Raw genomic sequence first — 22,439 nt, forward strand, 5'->3', positions numbered from 1 at the left:
TCATGCCTGGATAGTCCTAAGTGCTAGAATTGTTCAAATTAGTTTTGCTTAAGCTGATAAGGAATTATCCTAAGTGTTGCTGGTCACTACTCAAAACTCCTTGTTGGTCTTGCTCTCTTAATAAGTATATTGATTGATATGGTTGGTAAAGGCTGATGGTCCAGAGATGACTTCAGAAGAAACCAATGAAAAGGCTGTGACCCCTCCCCAGAACTTTACTCAGCACCTGAGGTAGGAAAGTATATCCACAAAATGAGCCTTGGCAGTAAGATGTTTCAGATATTGCAAAAGGGATTTGACATGTCTTGTATCTCAACAACTTGCCAACATGCTGATAAGCTAGTCATACCAATAAAGACACAGCAAACGGAGCTGAACAAGCTGAACTCCAGATATTTATCTTAAAGTGAAATAATAGATGTCACTCAAACCTTTTACTTACCAGAGTGGGGTGGGCACACAATTCCTCGTAAAGACCCATAAGACACCAAAGCGAGTATTGAAGCAATGAACGGTAATGCATGAAGATGTGTTACCATGCACAGTCCAGTGCTGCTTCTCTCAAGTAATAAGCCTAAGATCTGTGGGGAGCGCGGCTTCACTTACACTGAAGGCATGTCTAAACTTGTTCAAATTAATTCTGACATGAGCTCATTCATGCTTGCTATCATGTCAAATTGGAATCCACTTTTGATATGTTACCACATATAGAGGCATTTCATGTGGTTAGAGTTGCTAAGTGTGTCCGAGCAGGAGCTACTAACTAGTAGCTAAAAAATATACCAAGCTGCTTGTTAAACTGCCTCTCAGCTGCTAGGTGTAAACTGCCAGTATACACCTCCTGTTGAGTGGAGCTGAGGAGGAATGCTCCCACAGTCACAGACAGTTGGCTTAGCAGCAACTCAAGTTCACCTGTTAGACTTTACTCCAAAATGAGCAAGAATTATTTAGAACTGGTTTTGAGGGCTCATCTGGGAGTCATGACTGATACTGAAAGGTGTACAGAACAAGTTCCTAACTTTCTCTCTGCTAGAATATATCTAGCACTCTGATTGACTCCTGTAGCATCTACATAATAAAGGAGCACTAAGAACAAGTCTTTGCCACAGTCGATGACTCATGTGAATATTCACACAGTTTACACATAAACGTTATCACTGCAGATTGGATATACTTCTCCTTCTGCAGTATCCACAACTGCTGCATACCTGATTCTATATACAATCTTCTCCCATATTCAGCATGTACTGAAATTAAGCATGCCCAACACCTTTTCAGTTCCCTCCCAAGCACAAAACTCTTCCAACTGGTGAGAACTCAGATGGGACTCCAGAACCATTTTTAATTATATTTTGAACAAGCACCACATTTTCTTATCACTTGAGTCTTAGGAATCCTTTGTGTTAGTAGTACTGCAAGACTATCACATGAGTGGCCACATCAAATTTGATACCTCCATAATTGCACAGTACTCGATAAAGGTAGGGAAAAGTCATGTGGAAAATGTCTCTGAGGCCTCTATTCCTCATTTTGGAGATGTGGTCAGATTAAAGATGATGATTATGCTTCAGTAACCTCAGAATATGTTTTGACACAACTTGTCAAACATTTAAACAATCTGCATATGAAGACAGCTGCTTCTTTGGGTCTGACGACTTTCAACAATAACTTGCAGAGTCTTTGAAGGATCTGGATTCTCTGTGCGCTCTCTCTCCAAGGTTTCCTCTCTTTAGAAACAAACTTTTGAAGGAATTTAGAAAAGGGTTTGCAAGAGGAGCCCTAAACAGAGGGCATAATGTAGGAGCATTGATCTAAAAAGCCTGAATTCACACTCAACAGATAAGATTGCCACTGGGAAGATGATGATCATCATCACACAAAAAAACAACAAAAGCAACAACAACTCAAAGAGCAGACACAAGAGTACTTAGCAGCAGGTTCAATCTTCATTCTGGCATCAGGTGTTTTACAAGTGAGAATGTTTTAGTTAGCTTTTTGAGAAGCTTTGAAACAGGAGAGGAGAATATATAAAAACTTCCTGCATCGGGAGCTGATGACCTGAGGCAGCTTCCAGCTGGACTTCAGCTCAGCTWTGAGAGAGTCAGGTGTACTTTTAGTAACTCCAGTGAATAAGCCATGAATATCAGGAAGAAGTYTGAAAGGGAAGATACGGGCTTATAAGAACACCAAGCATGGGAAGGAAAAACAAAGGACGTACTTCTGCAAACATTGGACAGATCCTGCTAACATTGTAGGGAACAACTCACTTCCCAGTGAAAAAAATACTCATATGTTGAGGACATGTCTGCAGCATATGTCACATGTCCAAGTCTAAGTCTCATGTGATACAAAGCATCACACTGGTATGACAAGGCATGCCCCCTAGAAAGGATAGGCAAGATTTAATAGAGGTGAAAGCCTAACGAACTGAGAGCCATTATCTCTTGACGATCCCTTTGTTAATCAGCTATCCAAATGCTGAAATAAAGAGGATCTCTTACATCTGAGCTTAGTGTCCACTACCTCTAAAACCTTGATTAAAAAACAAACAAACAAACAAAAAACCAACTCAACCCACTCAACGTGTTGAAAAATCTGAATGGAAGAGGTCAGTGTTTCTGACTGACAATGAAATGAAGGCTGTATGAAAACAAGGATCTTAAGAGTCAAAAGATATGAAACTATTCCTGTCTTTAACAATTGAATGAGAGAAGATACAGTATCCATCCTGAACTTAGAAAAGAAGAACATTTAGATTTGCAGACACATAATGTTGGCTTCCTTTCCTCTTCAGTATCAGAAAACACCTGCTGTTAACTTCTTGCCCTAGTGCTACACAGTAATTGATTCTACAGATCTGAGTAACAATAGAGATTCTGCTTCCCAAAGCCTGGTTTAGAGTAGACAAGGACCCAATACCATCAGGGAACCACAGAACTGTGAAAGGATGACTATGGGGACGGAATCTTGCGCATGCTTACATCTGCTCCAAGCACCATGTCATTACTAGGATGCACACCTACTTGAAGAAGATGACAAAGAAGAAAGAACTTGCCTTGGTGCTGAATGCTCACAGTGAATCCAAGACAACAGAATAAGTTGTGTCTCACAGTAGGTACCAAGTACTCCTTGATAGAGAAGTCTGGTGCCAGGAGAATTTTTGACATTAAACAGAAGCATCTGCTTCACTGATGAGCCAGATAAAGCTGGTGCCATCTGACTATCCTTAGAGATGCCACAAGAGGAGGTGGTGAGTACAAGTAGTGGACAAGGTACCCAGGTGTTTCACTATCAAATATGGTAACTACATTAGTTTAAAGTCTGGTGCTAAGAAAGCATACCAATAGTAAGAAAAGCAAGGCTCGATTAATTTAATCCAGACTCAGCTCAAAGAAGCATTCAGTGAAGATACAGATCATCTACTACACTTTATCTGAGATTTCACAGGTATCCTGAAATTGCTGGCTGGCTCAGTGTCAGAAGAACAATTCTGAAAAACTGGTCAGAGTTTACAGGGCACAGAGTCCTTGGATCAGTCCAGATGGAAAGGTGAAGGGAAGCAGAAAATGTTTTCAGATTCTAATACTACATAACCAACCTATAAGAGTTGCAAACTTGGGTTAGTCCCAAGTACAACCCCTTTTCTAGCAGATCTGGTACATTATCAGTCTAGATCCTACAAGTCTGGAAAAAAAAAATACAGCAGTTAGTCACACAACCCTTTTGAAGACAGAAGAAGAATCTTGCAAGTGTGTCAGTAGACAATAGCTAGCCCTCATAAGATGTTCAAGGCTGAGAAATGACAATGCAAGTAGCTATCAAAGAGAAAAGCATGAGATTGGGAAAAAGACCAAGCCTATTTCCTGAGGACAGTAGTAAAAAATGTGGAAAAAATAAGTTGTATGAGAAATTTTGAACATCTAAGCATTCTCTCTCAACAAGCAATTAAAAAGAATGGAAATAGTATTATGACTGTCCTGCTTTACATAGTCTTGTTTGGAGCACAACAGAAGACATGAACAGGTCCCTCTAGGAGTCCTGAAAAGTGAAAATGTCCTATCTCAAGTAATAGAACAGATGCATTTTCACAAGTGTGCAGGTATGCACAGGTCACTTAGATGAATGGGACATATCTTGAGGATTAAGTGCTGGCCTGTTTTAACTCTGAATCATCCTGTCTTTTATAATATTTGCTATGTGGATGCTTAGAATTTTAATCTTGCAGCTCAGTATAGTGTCAATGTGTCTGCACAAACATGCTTTAAAGAGTGCAGGATTCAGAGACTCAGATTACTTTTTGGAGGACAATAACTGTGTGCACTCCTTATACTTTATAAGATGATGTGTAGAAGAAGGAGAAAGATCTGAAAGAAATCAGGTATACCCTGGATCACTCCACAAAGACTTTGCTTTGCTACCTTCAGTTGTAACTGCACTTACATTCATCCAAGTTAAAGTTTACAGAAAGACTGGCAGAACAATGCATGTTTTCTTTTGGGGTAAATCGTAATAACTAGGAGTGTATCTATTTTTGAAGTAAAACATTTATTGACACAAGAACTGAATCTATGTTTGATACAACTTAGTTACAAATGATGAGAAACTATAGTCTGATTGAGGTACGAGAATAAAACACAGAAATCCCTTTACTCAAATCTTGACTATTGGGTAGTACGAAGAACCCTACAGAGTAATTTACCTTTCATATTAATAATGTACTAGCATTATGCAATAAAGATGATAATATGTGGTATGTAAAATATATAATAATTCCTAATGTAGTTATATCTCAGAGTCATTTCATTACTATATTCTTCTAAGACTGGGGATCCTCACACAGATGAACTTTCTAGAACCAAGGGGAAGAGACTCTCTGTCTTAGTACACTCAACAGAGGCTAACATGTTGAGATCTTGAGGTCTCAAGATTTCATCTCTATTGTCAATAACTCATTCAAAAGCAGAGCAAACAGTATTTCTAGAACAAGAAGTACCTTAAAATAAATACCCACCTGCTAGTTAAAACACGTGACAAACTGCTGAATAATACTTTCGCTGAATTAATGGAAATTGCTTACCTCATCATAATAGGCTCTCAGATCAGCTCTTTTAGATCGTAAGTCCCAGAATACTATAGTCCCATTTTCATAGCCTATCAGTAGCTGGAGGAGGGAAGTGAACACAGTTATAACTTCAGATTCAAAAGGTGTACACAAATAATTAAGAACCTCATGATTTTAAGACTTTTTTAAAAAATATAAGCACTACAAAAAGAAATGCCAAACTGATGTGCAAAATTGTAGTTTACACTATACATAACCTATTTTCACATTATCTGACAATTCAGCTTCTGAAATGGAAGGAAAAAAACACAGGCTTTATACGCTTCCTTTTTTTTCTGCAAGACTGTGCAACTGGCCAGTCCTCGCAATTTTGTATCTGCTGAGAAATTATGGATGTAGCATGTTCCTCTCAGCTGTTACCGTTTTGCACCCCGGTTGTATGGAAAACTGTTTGACACCTAAGTGATCACTTAAATAACACTAAACCAAAGAGTTCCCACATTAAATTCTCACTTAGCTACAGATATTTTATTTTCTATTGCTTTAAAAAGATTTTGAAGAAGGAACTCTTGCAGCAAATAATGAACTACATATTTTCTTCTGAACTGAAAATAAATAAACCAGTAAGTCAATTTCTGCTTCTTTCAGAACTAGTATGGCCTACAAACACCCACAATTAAGAAATACCAGTAATAAAGATTTGTCTAAATAGGAAAGAGAAGAAAAATAACAAGTAGGAGATAAAGAATGAACAAATGAACACAATGCTTTCTCCTGCATTGAAAGACCTGAATTATCGGTTGGATACAGTATTGAGTACACTTCATTTGGACAACTTATTTTCACAGTAACACAATTAATTTCAGTTCTTATAGAAGATGTCAAGTCTGGTCTACTTAGGTACCCTGCAGATTCTTTCTTACAGCCCGYATCTTTGTAAGAATCTGTCTTGGATGTGAAGATTCAGGGAATGACCAAATTGGCAGGCTCACGGATTTCTATGATGGACTATTTTATACACCTAGCAGTGATAACTGTAATTGTTCTTTGCACATAAAAACATGGATCACAGAGTACAGGAAAGAATTTAGAGTTCCTATATTAAGAATTTGAGCAGAAGAGAGACAAGAATATTTCTTAGTCTGTGACACCTTATCAGGATCTTTGCAATCATTTTAGCTTGCATAAGTCATAAAAAAGGAACTTTACTGAATTGAAAAAAGTGATGTTTTGTTTAGCAAGATAAATATCATTAGTGCATAAATACCACTGCAACAGTGTCTGGGAACTCTCTCAGATCTACTAAATATAATTCTTTATATTGCTGTGAGAATATTCATTACGAGAAGATCCATTACATAATCTGGGAATGATTTACAGYTCAAAAATTTAGTGCTTGAATATGAATTATATCTCATTATTTAAGAATTTTGCTCCTAACCAAAATCCAAACTGTACTGGAGAAATTCCACAGATTCTATGGATTCTGCAGCAGAGTAAATATGAAAAAACATCCTGTTTAGACAGCACAGAATTAACAAGACAGCACTGGTGTCAGGATGCTGCATGGTATTCTAGTTAGTAGATTCCCATTGGGAGAGTAAACAAAGAATCTTACTGCACTTTCTTTCACTGCTACTGTACTGATCCTAGCTGGAAAACTATTGCTCGTGGAGGACTTAGTGATCAACATAACAGTAAATCTGAGTAGGTGCAGCCCTGCACCTGTGCTATGCTGTGCTGCAGYGCACACAGGGCTGTGCTGTGGCTGCAGGATAAACTCACTTGGCTAAATCGTAACAGAGGAGCCCGTAGGCAGCATCCACTTGCCACTGTGTCCCACTGCACCACCTGTGCATCCTTATCTTTAAGTTCTCATGTGAATGCCTTTATACTTGACAGCAGAAATGATGAATAGAATTGTGTTGTTCTAAGAAAATCCTGTTAGAGGTCTAAAGACCAAAATGGTGAACTTCTCCACAGATGCGATAGGCACAGTGTGCAGTGCCCTGAGCGGAGGTCTGTTTGATGCTGCACAACTCAGTGTTCCCAGCATATGCAGGGATGTAAGATTATCTACCCTCTTTTTCCTTTTTGTGTTAGCTCCAATAAATAGTATTTTAATCAATATCTTATGGTGTTTGAATGCCTTTCTTACTGAGATCATAAYGAATACTAGCACTGGTACATTATAGCTGGGTACTAAGCCAGTTGAGTTGAGTTTCTATCTTCCAGTATTCTTCTCTCCTCAGCTTTTGTACAAATGTAATCAGGAAACTGAAGGAATAGAAAAACATTTAATATGTGACTCGGTTTATTATAAACCTTTCTCCCTGGTGAAGCTGGTTTGTCTTTTGATTGTTGTCACTCTTTTGCAAAGACATTGTGCTCCAGGTAATTACTGTAAGGTCAAATATCCCCTTTCAGAGACAGCTGAAATACTTATCACACAACAGCATTATAGAATTGCAAGATACAAAGCAGTATGAATTCAGGAAAGAAGTCCACTGAAAGATGATCAGCTCTGCTGCATAGCTTGGAATCTCTCTATCACCTGCTCAGATATGCCATTGCAGCCATGTTGTTTAACTGATTATACATTGATATGACAATAAAGTCAGAACTCCAACAGGATGAATGGGATTAGTCTCATCTCCAGTAATTTTATGATGGTCTGAATTCTGACCTGTCTGGACCGTAGAGAACTCAAAAGTTCTCATGTCTCTGGATCACGAAAAGCACTAGAGAGATCTGTAAGAAAAACTCCATGTCTGTAATATTCAATTCAGTATAAAAGACAAAAGTCCATATGTGTGGTCAGAGGAGAAAACAAAGAGGAAAAATACCAGTAAATATGTGTAAAAGAGTTCAGAAAGCAAGAAGAAAAGATTTCCCTTTAACTTGAATTTCATGGCATCTCTTTTAATTACATATAATTAATTAGACTATTAATTATTACCTAGTATAGCTCAGACTTCTGAACACATTATAGGCTTTTCATACAAAGTACAAAGTACGAGTAAAGTACATTCTTTATTTCTTTGGGAGAAGGACTCCCTCTGTGACTCCTACCTGTTAGATAAAAAGTGGACATATTCCTGTACTATGGAAAGTCCTGCAATTTGTTATTTATTTATTAGTTATAGTGACTGTATTTAAATGGCATTCAGGCACAAAGGTAAACAAGAGTTCTATTTTGCTACAAGCTATACATACACATGATGCATGCATGATAGACATGTAGCTCCTTACACTGAAGAATTTCCAATCTAAATAGAAAATAAATAAAAACTGTATTGGCATCTACATTTTACATACTGGTGTTGAGACAGTGCAAGCTTTTTAAGGAGTATGTGATCTGGAAAAGTGTTACTTGGGAAACTTTTAGCACTACAGGGTGACCTAGGGAGTATCTCCAAAACTCCTCTTTCTTGGACACAGTTAGAAGGGAGAAAAGAGAATGGCACCTCTTCCTGCTTTCTTTAAGTTTAGAAGTGGGCAGAAGGCTGCATGAAATTCAAAGGGGAGAGGAGCCAAGGCAAGATCTTTCACATCTAGTGCAGTTGCTGCACATTTTGCCTTAAGAAAGTGCTTTGGATGATGGTGTTTTAGGGAGATTTCTTCACCATTAGCAAATTGCATCCTGGTACATGCCAGCACCTTTCCTTGTCCTGGTAGCGCTGAACAGCTCTGTGTATGTTGTTGGGGGAACCCTGCCAAAATGCACACTGTATTTAGGTGTTACTAGATCTCAGAATAGATACTCAGTGACAGGAAATTTAGTCCACCAACTAATGGTTAATAATATTAAACCGTTTCCTGTTAAGCTTTCACCAATTGCTGGAAAAGGTTCCTGGGCAGGTCACTACAGCTAATGTCTTCTGTGTCAGCAAGAAAAAATATGTTTACTACAGATCCGCCACTTACAAATGTCTACGCACTTCAGCCTGTTACTAATGCACACTTACTCACTGATTTGGCAGACACAGTTTTATTTCATGTACTCAGTCATCAGGACCCCAAATTGTTCTTAAGCGACAATCTAAACGCCCAGATTCTCTGTCATCTGTCTTCCAGCCACAACTTGCTAGATCCATAACAGAGATTGTCTTCAAATTCTGCCTTGATGATTTCTGCAGGGCACTCTGGAAAACTTTTGAATGGGAGAAGTCTTCTGGAACAAAATTAACCCTTTTGACACAGAAAAGCTGGTCATCAGTCATTGATATCAACTATTGAACTGTTAGGAATAGGAAGAATTTTTTGGAAATGAATATACAATTGGCATACAAAAGTCCTGTAACTAACTTCCAAAAAGAGATCTTATAATTGTCCTAACTTCAGACTTCAGACTGTCTGTGTTTTAGGACCCTCCTCTACTCAGTACTCTCTAAACATCAGTCCCACAGGAAAATGCTACTTACTTTCCTCAGTGAAACACGCCTAGATCTGTAATCAGCTTTGTGATATCCTTGAGCAGGATAACCAAGATAGAGCACAAGAATATTTGTATCTCCAGCAGATACTTGCGTTCATTTACATATGCTTCAGAAATTAAATGTTGAGTACAAATTGGTCATAATCACTGCTGAAGATACAAAGTATCTGCTGGCCCCTCATGAGCTGATTGGGGAGTCTGATTTCTTCCATAAACATCTCATGATGGTCTTTGGTTGGCTTAAGCTGAAAAGCTAAGTAGGGTATGCTTTGAAACTGCTCTTTGTGAACTATTTCTTAAGGACAGCTGTACTAAATTAAACAAAAGGTCTATCTACCACAGTATTTTGTAATTAAAAAAGCAAACACCAAAGAAGAGTATGTGAGGAGGGCAAGTAGCCATCACTGATTTTCTTTTTTGATTGCTTCTGAGTACTAAGTTGACATTTTCACTGAATTATTAACCATTACTGTAAAAGCTTACTAAAAAACAGTAATGATCACTTCAGACCCATTGCTTTATATACCAGAATTATTCTTTACCCAATATGTAATACTTCCCAAAATTTACAGTGAATTTTAATTGCCATTTTACTGCTGAGTTTGAATCTCCTGAAGTCCAACAAACTTGGCTGCATCACTGCTTACTCTCTTTTTTATATGTCAAACAGCAAAAGTCTCAGAAATACTTTTTACTCCCCCCATCCTTCTGAAGGATGATTGTTTTTTCCTTTATTCTTTCAACAAAAATTTGGTAAGATTTATTTGAAAGATTTAGTTTACAATTTTCTCTACTGCTAGTTCTTGTGATCTGGAGCTATGTCCTACATTTAGTGCTTGGTTCTTCTCTTTGTGTACCTTTTCCTGCTATCTTCCAGTAAACAACAGTGTATTAATTCCACGGTCTTCTGCACTTACATGTAATCATCAGGCACATTCTACAAATCTGCTAATGTTTTGCTAGCATCATTTGTTCTTTACACTACTCTCAATCTATCAACGACATGAAAAGCTGCACTGGAATGGTTTCAATATGGCTTAGATTTTATACGCTCTCTCTCCATGTTTGTTCTTCATAGAGATCCATCTGATTTTGTCATTGCCAGAGCCTTCTTAGTATGCCAGTACTTCAGCAGGGCCCAGATGTCTCCAGTGTGTCCTCTGAGCAACAAGCAATTGTATTTCCAAGCAAATTCTTCCATAGCTCCCTTTCCTGAGACCTTTTCATCTCCTCTCTTTCTGCTGATGGCAAAATACTTCAGATTTCTGTTTGGATATGGTATATGATATTCGTTTAAGGAATGTTCGCTCTCAAGAAAATTTTAAAAGAATTATTGTATCCTTATTCTTTATCCTGTGTACTTTAGGTAGGTCATCAACAGCTCCTGTTGTGGTCAGAGGACAAGAGCTACACCTGAGTAATATACCTTGATTGTTATCAGGTAGTTAGTCATCAATACTTAAATAACATTTCTTGACAACTTCTGGTTTGAAGCTGAAACACTATGTAGGCTTCATAGTGTTTAATTGCCTTCATTTGCTCTACCCTCAATTGTTTGATCTTTTGTGGTTCTTCAAAAAAGTTTTAGAGGTCCAATCTGAAATAACGAGCAAATGGAGGGCTACCTGGCAAGTGCATTATTTGCACATATTTCAGCCTGCAATATAGAAAAGTCCAGGCAATGACAATACAAATGAAATTCAGATGCAGCCTCCAGCCTTTTTTTCCTAAGCATCTATACTAATTTCAGCATAAAGTCCTCTACATCACATAAGAAATTCAGACTGCTGGTAGTTTCCAGTTACCATCATCTGTTATATAACTGAGGGACACAGTCAAATAGATACACCATTTGCAAGATGCAGTCCTGTATAAATGCTCACTGAAATGAATTTGGCAAAAGTCATCACAAAAAATGATTATATAGTTATATGTCCCTTCTACACAGGCAAAATGCTCAGAAATTCCATGCCATCATATAAATAAAGACAGCACAAATAAAACTAGTACCGTGACAACCAAATTTCATTTTGAAAAAGCTACTGCACAAATAAATGACTCAGATTTTGCCTCCTGATGTTATCTATCAGGGCCCTATCTTTCACACCTTATATTTTGCTTCCCTTAGTTGACAGCTCCTTGCTATTCTGARCTCTGTTCACAAACAGTAACATGTTCCAAATGTGACATATTATCATTAGTACTATTGCAGAAGAAAAGATTTATGGTCTCACAAAAAACTTATTAAAACTTATGAAGATTTCCTCAAAATACCATGCTTGTTCAAACCTGAAGTCCTCATACAGTCTTTAGGCAATTCTTTCTTAAGTAAAACTCAAATTTATTTAATCAGGAACAATTTTGACTGACTGTAGATTTCAAAGTGTCGTTTATATCTCAGAATCATACCATTTTTCCCTCATCAGAATTTCCACAGAAATCTGCTTTCTAAAAAAATATAATTTACTAGAAGTTCCCTTACAGATATAATAATGAAAGCAGATAATTAATTTAGTGAGTAAGCAAAAAGAAAGTGCTATTAACGTCAATGAGGGCTATGAAATATTGCAATATTTTATATCATTAGTTGTACTCACTTTTCCCTCATCTCTTGGACTGTCACTTAAATGTACTACTGGCCCAGGGTGAGTCTTTGTGGATCTGCAAAACAAAAAATTAAATCAAATCTGTAATTTTTTTTTTTTTTTTTTTTGTATAAAGACCTAGATGCTTACCTTAATTTTCAGGTATGTTAACTGTACTTCAAATGGTTTAAAAGCCAAACAGGGGAAAATACTTACCTTAATGTTATCGATATCTTTCTCTGTTGTCTTCTTAATTCCTTTTTTTGCCTTGTTATTGGCAAAGACTCTTTTTTGTTAATAAATCCTTTCTTTTCTAATTTTTAATCTCACTGGTCTTCCTATTAAAGTTTTCATCTAATTTCTAGGGAATCACTCTTTCTGTGGTCCACTCCCTCTCCCTGCCCGATTTTAAGGTTAATCTGTCAAAGGTTCATTAAGTCTTCACTGGTTTCACTATTTTTTCCCATGAGATGTTTTAATTATCTCAACTGTTAGGATCACTCGGGTTTGGGTATGTACCCTAGAAAAATGTTGCACATAGAGGGACTGCCAGGCTGTAAGCTCTAAAGTCAATTTTGCCTAGGGGTAGACACCATGGCTGCACTAAAGTAGGTTTATGGGAAACAATTATTTAGTTAACTATGTTATATCAATAATATTAGTTTACAGAACTCATGAAACACTATCAGAGCTACAGATAAATTAATTACTACTTGTATACAGTACATCATACTGCATGTGGAAATGTCTACACAAGGCAACATTTTGCCTCATTGTAGCTTTAGTGTTGGTAAATATAAAATATTTTATTTCCTCTCACTCCTATTATGGTAGAGTTGTCAAGGAGATGACAAAGTTGTATGCGGTCATACAGTGGCAAAGAAAGTAAAATACTGTTGAATTAAATTAAAAGCAAAAGTACAGATCCAGAAGTTCCTGAAAAAGGATGAAAGTGTGCTCGGAAACCAATCACATATGAGGATATCTTGAATAAAACACACTGCTGTTTATGCCAGATATTTCTATATTGGCATTCCTTCTAACTGTCTTTGTGACACTGCATAAAAAGTAACTAGGTCCTAACTCTAGAGAAGTGGGAAAATAGGGAAGAAGCAGCAGAAGAAATAAATTGGAAGTGAAATGCTTGAGCAGAGAAATCTTCATTCCCAAATACTAACTGGGATACAGCTGAGAGTGACTGAGAACATAAAGCTCTATAAAGAGATTAGAAGGATAAAAAAAGAAGCCAAGTTCATAAATAGCAGGTCAAGCCCCCAAAATATCAGCTATGAGCTGCAGTAAAGAAGCTCAAAAATTATCTTCAACTGAGCAAGAAGAAAGAATAAGCTGCTTAACATGGGAGGAAAAAATTTCAGAAAAATAGACTGCAGAAGAATTGAAAAATGGAACAAAAGGTTCTCATAACACCTGTATAAGGCAAGAAGTGTGTTAACAAATTATTGATGTATTGAACTATTTCCTATTTCATCAGAAGTTATTCCAGAGAGCAGTATGCATTGATTTATTTGGTGCATGTTCATTATCGGAGGAGAGATGATATGCCAACTACATAAGACTTTACTCCTAATAAGAAAAACAAGAATGAAATAGAAAAACTATTTACTGTGAAAATGAATATTGTAACGATATAAGGTTTTATTTATTTATTTCAAAATTAGAAAGCTCAAAAAGTAAGTCATCTTAGCAATTTTATACTTTGGAGTGGGGAAAATGTGGAAAATATATAGATGATGTAGGAAGACATCCCATCATTCTTGGAAATTCTATTTACTCTGAGAAACTGAGTGGCATAAGTAATGTTGAAAGAACTTCATGAAACAGCAAAACAGGGTAGGTAAAAATGATACAYGACAAAAAAAATTAAACCAAGAGAAAACAATTTTTCTTTTGAAAAAAAATAGCAAGAACAATTGTAGAAGCACTAGGCTGTAAAGATTTCTGAGAAGAATGAAAATCAGCAAGAGATAGAAAGTGATACAAAAAGTCGGAAGAGAAAAAAGGAAAACATCTTTATTAGTCACTGTTACAGAGCTGGAGATGACTGAACACTACAGTGCTGAGAAAAGGATGGGCATAAAGAGATACTCCTATAGTACCAGTAGTTAGTGATCACCTGCAGTTCTGCTCTCACAAAAGTGCAGTGCATTAAACATTTTAAGATTTCTGGTTCATTGGTAGAGTCACTGGGAAATTAAAAAAAGTGAGTAAGTTAGATATATAGTTTCCATACTGTGGATCAAGGGTGGGTCTTGGGGCAGGTAAGAATCAATTCAACCTCAGGATGCAATTCTGGATTTTTAGACAACTGATTTCTAAGATGTCTAGAAGAAGGACACCATGAAGTTTGCACTTTCTTTACACTAGGAACTATTTGCATTTGGATCACAGCACAGAGGCTGTGATCGAGTTGCTCCTGGGCTGCTACCTCTGCTTCTGTTTGCTGCTCTCCTTCACCACAGTGGAACTGCTGGCTTCCAGACACACCTGTGGAATGGAACTGGGCAAGGAAAGGGCTAAGAAAGAAAAGAGAAGTTATGATTCTGTCATAACTGACTTCTAATTTTCCCACTTCTGTGATACTCCAAAACCTGTAATTTTTGACAAGTTTCAGTTACTCATTCATTAGTGGGACATTCAAACACTGGGATCTACACACTTGGGAAGGGTCCAAAACATCTGACTCTGCAGGCTGAGAAAAATAATCCCATAATAGTTGGAGTAAATGGAGACATATGTTGAGGTCACTGACTACTCCTCTCTTCTAGATCTCTTTCAAAAGGATTTGATTAGAGAGTAGAAAACCTAGCAGTACGATGAGCACTAAACACCTCTGATCAAGGAGTAGCTCTGCTGCACGTCAGAGAAATGACAAGTGAAAAAGTTTTAACTTATTATGTCTTCTCAGCTGAAAAGATGCTTTTATTGTGGTCTGAGGTAGTAGTAATGTATGAGATAAAAATGGCTCAGACAAATGTTTCTAAAATTACCTGTATTCTAATCATCTTTCTTAGTTCTGAACAAGGTGAGGTCCACCACAACTTAAACAGTGCACATTATATAGTGATTTATAAATTTTTTTTCTTGTCGTTTCCAGCACTAGTTATGCCTTAGTACTGAAAATCACCCAAAATAAAAAGAAGGAAAAAAAAAATTTTTCTTTTGCATGATTTCAGACTTTAATTTCTCACTGATGTTACATACTGCTTTAAAGCAGGCTGGATGATCTCTTCTATATGAGAACACAATAGTATCATACCACAGATAAAATAGGTATTTCCACCATCTTTCTGATGTATTTCTCCACTTGATACTTCTGAATTATTTGGAAAAGGAGAAAAACACTACCATTCCAAAATGTAGTGCTCTACAGCTCTTTCAGGATATTTTGATACAAAAAGAGACAAAAAAATCATGATAAAAACAAACAAAAAAAATTGAACCCCCTCATTTTAAGTCTATAATAGGCATGTAGGGCAAAGCAGTAAGATTTCTTGCATCATATGCAAAGGTTACACCTGGAGTTATTTGTCTTCCAAATCTCTAAACTACTGCTGAGCCACTTTACCTGAACCTTGCCCTGCAAAGAACCACTATATTTTTCTAACACTGTTAGAAAAAAATTGTTGCAGTCAAGTCATTTTATAGGCCTCACTGCCTGACAGTAGGTTTTTTTTTTTTTTTTTTTTTTTTTTTTTTTTTTTTTTCCCTGAGGATGAGGAATGAACTAATCTCACTAATCTCAGTCAGTCTGAAGAAACTCTTTGTGAGGTTGAAACCTTGGTAAGTCCAGAAATTGGCTAAAATGAACTGTTGGAATATGTTTTCTATGCCCCATATTTTTTGCACCTATGCAACACCATTTGTTTTATTACTTATTGAATAACTGCATCATGACCTTACATGAAAAAATTTATTCTGTGATGAAAGGCTACAATATAGCTTGTATGTGAAAGAAAGGAGAAAATGACAACACAGGTATTTCAATCTTTTCAGGTTATGTTGACCGCTACTTTATGTGGAGGCCCTCCCCATCCATGATCTGGAGAACTAACAGAACTGGAATTTTATCTGTTTTTTTGTTTGTTTGTTTTTCACTCTCACAAGACCAAAGACATAATCTGGCTTTACAGTGACTCAGAGATATAGGGAGTAACATTCCAAAGTTGAAGCAGTTCAAGTTTTAAAAAATTTTATCAATTCCATCTTTTATTGGTTTTCAGGGTAAAAACTTGAACTCTTGAAGACAACTGAGTTAAAGTCACATTATGAGAATTCACTGGGATTTCAGAGGGGAACTGAAAGTCAGTGCAAATAATAAAGATGAATTTTGAGAGAAAATCAAGTTGTTAGCCTGCAAGTATAGAAACTTCAGATGAGAGTTACACAACGGGAAAACTCCTTCAGGCTTGTTTGGACAGATGACATACATGCCTGACACACTCAAAATTCTATTCATAAACTCTCCACATAAACTGAGGATACAAAAGCAGCAAAGCAATCATTTTTCCTGGGCTTATTTTGCCTGTAAATTTGACCCAAATATGCCTGCACAGAAAGCAAATGCTCTGCTTCCAAGCTTTACAGAGAATAGTAACATCTTTAAACTAATCCCATACTTTGAAATGATATATCCCGCAATGAAAAACAATGTTATGAGCACTCTTACATCTTAAAAGATTCATTCACAGTCAGGCTGAAGCGGTGCCTGAGAACATATACACATATGTTTTGCTGTTTTCCCTCACCTTTGAAAATACCTAGCATCAATAGCCCCTATGAATTTATAAGTCCTGAGCAACCTGGTCTGACCTCGTAGCTGATCTGGTTCAAGCAAGAGGTTGGTCTAGAGACCTTCTGAGGTGCCTTACAATCTGAATTACATGATTCTAGAATACAAAAATACGACAGCAATACTATAATTAATGGATTAAAAATATAATCAAATAAGAACACAACCATTGGCCCAAAATAAAGCGAGTTCTTGCAAAAATACAGCTCAGTGTGATTGAAAAGGAAAGACTGCTACCAAAAGCTCATTCTCATGAAATGCATCTAGAGTTAATAGTCAATTTAAMGGTAATCTAAGTTATGCTTTTCCCACAAGAAAGCAATTGTGCTGGAAAAGACATGATAGTCTGTTATTATCTTATGCTGTAAGACAGAGTTCAAGTAACCTTATCAGGAGAAGTTATCTAGTTTCAACATCAACAGTGCTATAGCATCTGCTAAAGGTGCCTGCTGTCATAAGCGTCACTGTCATCCCCAGCAGCCTCTCACTTAAATATAGACAAACTAATCTGAAAACATACAGCATCCCAGTATCTACAGGTAAGGACAACTTCTTCCATCCAATATCAAGCAGTACAAGAGGAGACTGAATGGAGATGAGACAGCTTTCTTACACTAGCACACTGCTTACAGGGATAAAGGTACTTGATTGAACTAAAAGTAGTAATGAATGAATACTTGTACTCAACTGTCACCAAAGTGGTACATGACAAACTACAGATTTTTTTTAGAAGAAGAAATGATTATGGTAACCATACAATCTCTCTGAGTACTTGAGGTAACAAAACATATCTGCATTATATTATTGTCTTTAACAATTTTCTGGAAGAAAAACAAATCAGAAAACATAAACATACTTTTGCATAGCCAAAACACAGTGAAGAAATTCAGGAGAGGCTGCTTGTTTACCAAAAAGTTCCCGGTAGCCTCTTGCACAACAGCTAGCYTATCTCAGCAGCTCAGCACCTGAAGCTCACTAGCAAGCAGTCCTTGCATCCCACATACTTTTTCATTAAATAAAAGCATCATTCCAATAATTTCTCAATAAAAGAGCTACATGATAGCCACAAAAAGGAAATAAAAGACTTATGCAAAAGAGTTTTGAACTAATTAGGAAGTGGAATAAGGTAGAAAAGTTCCGTTTAATAAAAACTTAAGTTTTGAAATTGGTTTCTATGCAGAAGAAAAGCACTCTAATCTCTGGAGGAAGAAAAATTCCAAACATTCACAAAAACAAAAATGTGTTGTTGTTCTCAAATTTTCCAAGACATTATATACTCAACATAATGCATATAAAAACAAAAGGAAAGAAAAGAAAACTAAACTAAATATATTAACATTATCAAAACAAAATGAGAAAGAGGAAATAGCTAAGATACTTCCCTCCTGACACCCTTCCCCCCACCAACCACCATCACCAAAATGAACATAGTAATTCTGGCCTAAACCCTAAACCTAACCAAGCAGCAGCTTGGTCTAGAGACCTCCAAAAGGCCCTTGCTATATAAACTATTCTACAATTCAATAAAGAAAAGTAATACATAGAGTCTGAAAATCAACATGCTCCATTATTATCTTCCGAGAATGTTTGGAAGAGATCAAACTATACTGATAAAAACAGTCTGAATTTGTGAGATTCATGATTATTATCTGTATTTAATTGAACCTGAGTGTAATACAGGTTCCCAAGTAACTTAAGAATATAATTACACAATCATATAGCTAATTTCCCAAAGTCTCATAATAAACAATTTATACTGTACAGGTTTTCATTAAAATAAAAGGTTTTTTAGAGACTTGTAAATACTTGTAAAAACAAAATATTCTGAAGAAGGAATCTTTAGGCAGCTGCCTGCAATACGAAAATGACCACAGACACAAACGCAAAAACATTTGCACTTACAGTTCTATTGCCTTGTTCCACATGATAACATATCCAGAAAGAATGAAGGACTCGATATTTACAATATGTGTATTTCCYCTCTCTGTTCCAACATAAAGCCATTTACTCTGGAAAGGTAGATGGCAGTAAGTAATCCTGTAAAGGAGGAAAAAAAAGGAACTAAACACTGTATCAGCAGTATTTTCAACACATTTACAGATGAAATATGTGTCCTTTGCATTTTAGAAATTGAAGAAAGGCCGCACAGCCTTTTTCAGCAAGTGCAGTTTTTGCAGGTCATCTGCAAGAAAATCACACTAGAAAACCTGAAACAAAAAAGGCCCATCCCGCCTGCCTACAGTAAGGGCAGGCAAAAAGCACCACAGCACTTGAGCACAACACTAGTTACATCATCCCTAAATTTGCAAACTGCACTATGCAAGTATCTAAGATTCTCAAGCTAGGCTTTCTTATTTTCATCTTTACAATAAGCTATTCTTTCCAATTCAAAAAGATGAAGTTAATGGGACATCAGCACGATCCATGTTTTGAACAACGGATGTGTAACACTGGCATTCACACAAGGAAACATTCACTTTATTGGCTGCCGGTTGGGAAGAGTAGGGCACTAGATAGAGCGCTACCAAATGCAATTAAGCATTATACGATATATGCTCTGAATCCTAAATTCATCTCATTCTTATAGGGTGATACACCAGTGCTGTATTTGTTTGGATGCCGGATAATGTCTCAGGATAATACCTAAAAATTTGCACAGATATGATGAATGAGTAGATTCAGGTTTGTTTTATATTATAGTACTCACATTCAAACAAAACTGATTCCACATAAAATATAAAACCATTTATGGCTGAAATATATTTGAAAGCATGCTACCTACACAGACTGAAACTTCATCTGATCTTACAGTAAAGCCTTGGGAATTTTGGCAAATAGCAGTTATTTTGCTTGGTAAGCCATATATGATTACATTTATCAGTCCATTCCACAAGCAAAGTATTTCTAGCTTTGATATACAAGCTGGAGTCAACAGCTATGCAATAATTTTTATCCTTAAAAAGAACAAACAAACAATGAACAGTATTCACGAACCTATATACTTCCAAGTTATATTCTTATGGTACACCAATCTTTTCRAATTCATTATAAAAGAATGAGAGGAGTGCTGACTATCTTCCAGTAATCTAACCTTACATCTGTAAAGTCCCCTGAGTAGACAAGCATTTGCCGCCCTTATAATTAAAGGATTTGTTTAACACTCATACAGATTTCACATATTTTCTATAATTGTTCCCTGTATGGGAACTCTCATCAGACAGAAAGATTCCAAACAGATTTACACAGTATTTGAATAGTTTTACAGTTTTCAAAATATCTGCTCAAGTGTTAGAACATTTACTGCTGAATGCATTAAAGTGAGCAAAATGTATTTGCACTTTATATATCAGTCTAGATTGAAAACAGTTAAGATATGTAGTCTTCAAATCCTGATTTATGGGGAAAATTGTCACTAAATAAGGACTCCAGCACAAGGCTTGCCCTTCACAGATATCCTGTTTTGTTGATTCGGTTGAGACTGAAATATGATACAGGCTTTGTTCTGTCCTTCTGTGCAGGAGTACATTTTTTTTATTAGTGGTGTAATTACGACAGTGATACTACTGCCTGTAGTGGGAAGAGAATTAAGTTTTTCAAGACAATGACATTCAAAATGGGAATTACAGCTTAGTGTGTATAAAATAAAAAGTCTTCAAGCAGCAACTTGGTATTTGTACTGTGGGTGTAGCCAGATCRACAATTACCTGAAACAAGTAATTGCAGTAGTAGTATCTCACCTACATTTTGCTTGCTGGAACTTTAGCTCTTAGCTTTATTGCTCCCTTCATAACAAAGAAAAAAATACCCTTCCCATTTTGCAGTTGTACGATGTGAAGGTACTTTTCATGTTTCTCCTGATCCTTTTGTTTTTTAAACTAAACAACTCAAATTTCTTTCTCTGTAGAAGCACCATTTACTGTACTTCTGGTCAGATTCAAATTTAGACCAAATTTTTATTTTTCTAGTTTCTATACTAGCTCTGCTTTTCTCTCTTGTACTCCAAAGTGTTTGTGGTACATGCACGTTTTATTAGGTCCCAGTCCCGTGCAAAAATCTCCCTGGATGCCTGGCTGATTAATCCTCCTAACCATCTCACATTAATGCTTATTCAATGCTTGCTTGTAGTAAACTGTTAAATTCCAGGAAGAGAAAAAAAGTTGTGTCTTTGATGGTGAAAGCTGTCTAACGACTGACAGATGACTCGTGAGTGACAGAGTGAACCCTATTTGACTTGAATATTGCTACTCCAAATTCTTGCATTAGTGTTATCAAGCTAGCAGGTTTAAGGTAATGTAGAACCACAATAATTTTCATTGTTCTGACAAACTCATTCACAAGCCAGTACTGTATACATTAAAAAAATAGATCTGCCAAGCACAAGCCTGAAGCCAGTATCTAGATGATAAACAAAGAACCAAAATCACCCCTGACCCAATGCAACACTGTTTTTGCTTGCTATTTTTCCATTTTTGAAATTTGCTTCTAACAGTTCTAGGTTATGATCTCCAGCATGTACTGCAACCACCTTCAAATGGAAGTCTAATTGCCCAACTATTGCATTACCTCTATTTGCCCACCATGAGTTTAAAAATTCAAGAGCAATGTTTCAAGAGCAATGTCCTGCTTTAAGACCATGATCAAACCAGAGCACAAATCAGTGGCCATCAGTCGCTATTCTCATTTTCTGATGTGGCCAAGACACCAACGGCTACTAAGTCTGGATATGTAGTACGACCAAAGACAATGACCACAAAGTCTACTGCTGTCTTAAGCACAGCTATTTCTTCTTAAATAATTTTGCTTTGTTAAAATTATGAGACAGCCAATGAGAAAATATTCTGCATAGTCTTTCTTCCTCAATGAAAAGACTACAGTATAAGACTTGTTTACCAAAATTGTTACTACACAGTATCAAACACTGCCTTTTAGAATATGTGAGTTGATAAGAAAATGCAATCTCCTTAAAGAAATCTGTGTCTAAAAAAACCAGCAAAAAATAGTGATCAGGATGGAAACATCGAAGTCTCTGTACGCCTCTATTTGTCCTTCAATATCAGAGTATAAAACAAAGTCCAATATGTATATAATATGAAATTAAAACAACAGAGAAAATGCCAAAATATACATAAAACATCCTGGTTTTCCACTATAGTAATATAAAAATAGTACACAAGTTGTCCTAGCTATCGACTGACTACATGTAATAAACTTACAAATATTTTAGAAATTAAAAACATATTAAAGCATAGGACATTATTAGGCGTTTTAATACAATGTGTTGTTAGGCTTCACCAAACAAAGTAAATGATTTTCACTTTCTCAGAAAACTATGCACTTTGCTGGAGTAGTTTCCTTAACATTATATAAACTGAATGCAAACTGTTTTATGGTATTACTGAATTTTGTTTTACAGAAAGTATTAACTTGACTTTGAGACTTGAAAGCTTTGACTCAGATTCATAATGAAAATATTCCATTTCAGCAAGTACTACAGCTATATAATGATTTCTTCAGGAGAAAATACTAAAATTTTTACTGTGCAAG

The 22,439-nt window shown here is 36.4% G+C and overlaps 1 protein-coding gene across 1 annotated transcript in view; it reads right to left on the minus strand.

Moving 5' to 3' along the window:
• The window catches only part of STXBP5L (syntaxin binding protein 5L), a 201,063-nt gene that overhangs the window by 84,172 nt on the left and 94,452 nt on the right, over nt 1–22,439 (minus strand). Inside the window, exons 5-7 of the mRNA XM_085324665.1 lie at nt 18,798–18,932; nt 12,098–12,161; nt 5,078–5,161 (exon numbers count right to left, since the gene is read on the minus strand). Coding sequence (XP_085180791.1) covers nt 5,078–5,161; nt 12,098–12,161; nt 18,798–18,932 — 283 coding nt within the window. The remainder of the gene's footprint in view (nt 1–5,077; nt 5,162–12,097; nt 12,162–18,797; nt 18,933–22,439) is intronic.

This window comes from Rhea americana, unplaced genomic scaffold (genome assembly GCF_003343005.1).
Source record: "Rhea americana isolate MKP2758 unplaced genomic scaffold, rheAme1 scaffold_92, whole genome shotgun sequence".
Classification (NCBI taxonomy): domain Eukaryota; kingdom Metazoa; phylum Chordata; class Aves; order Rheiformes; family Rheidae; genus Rhea; species Rhea americana.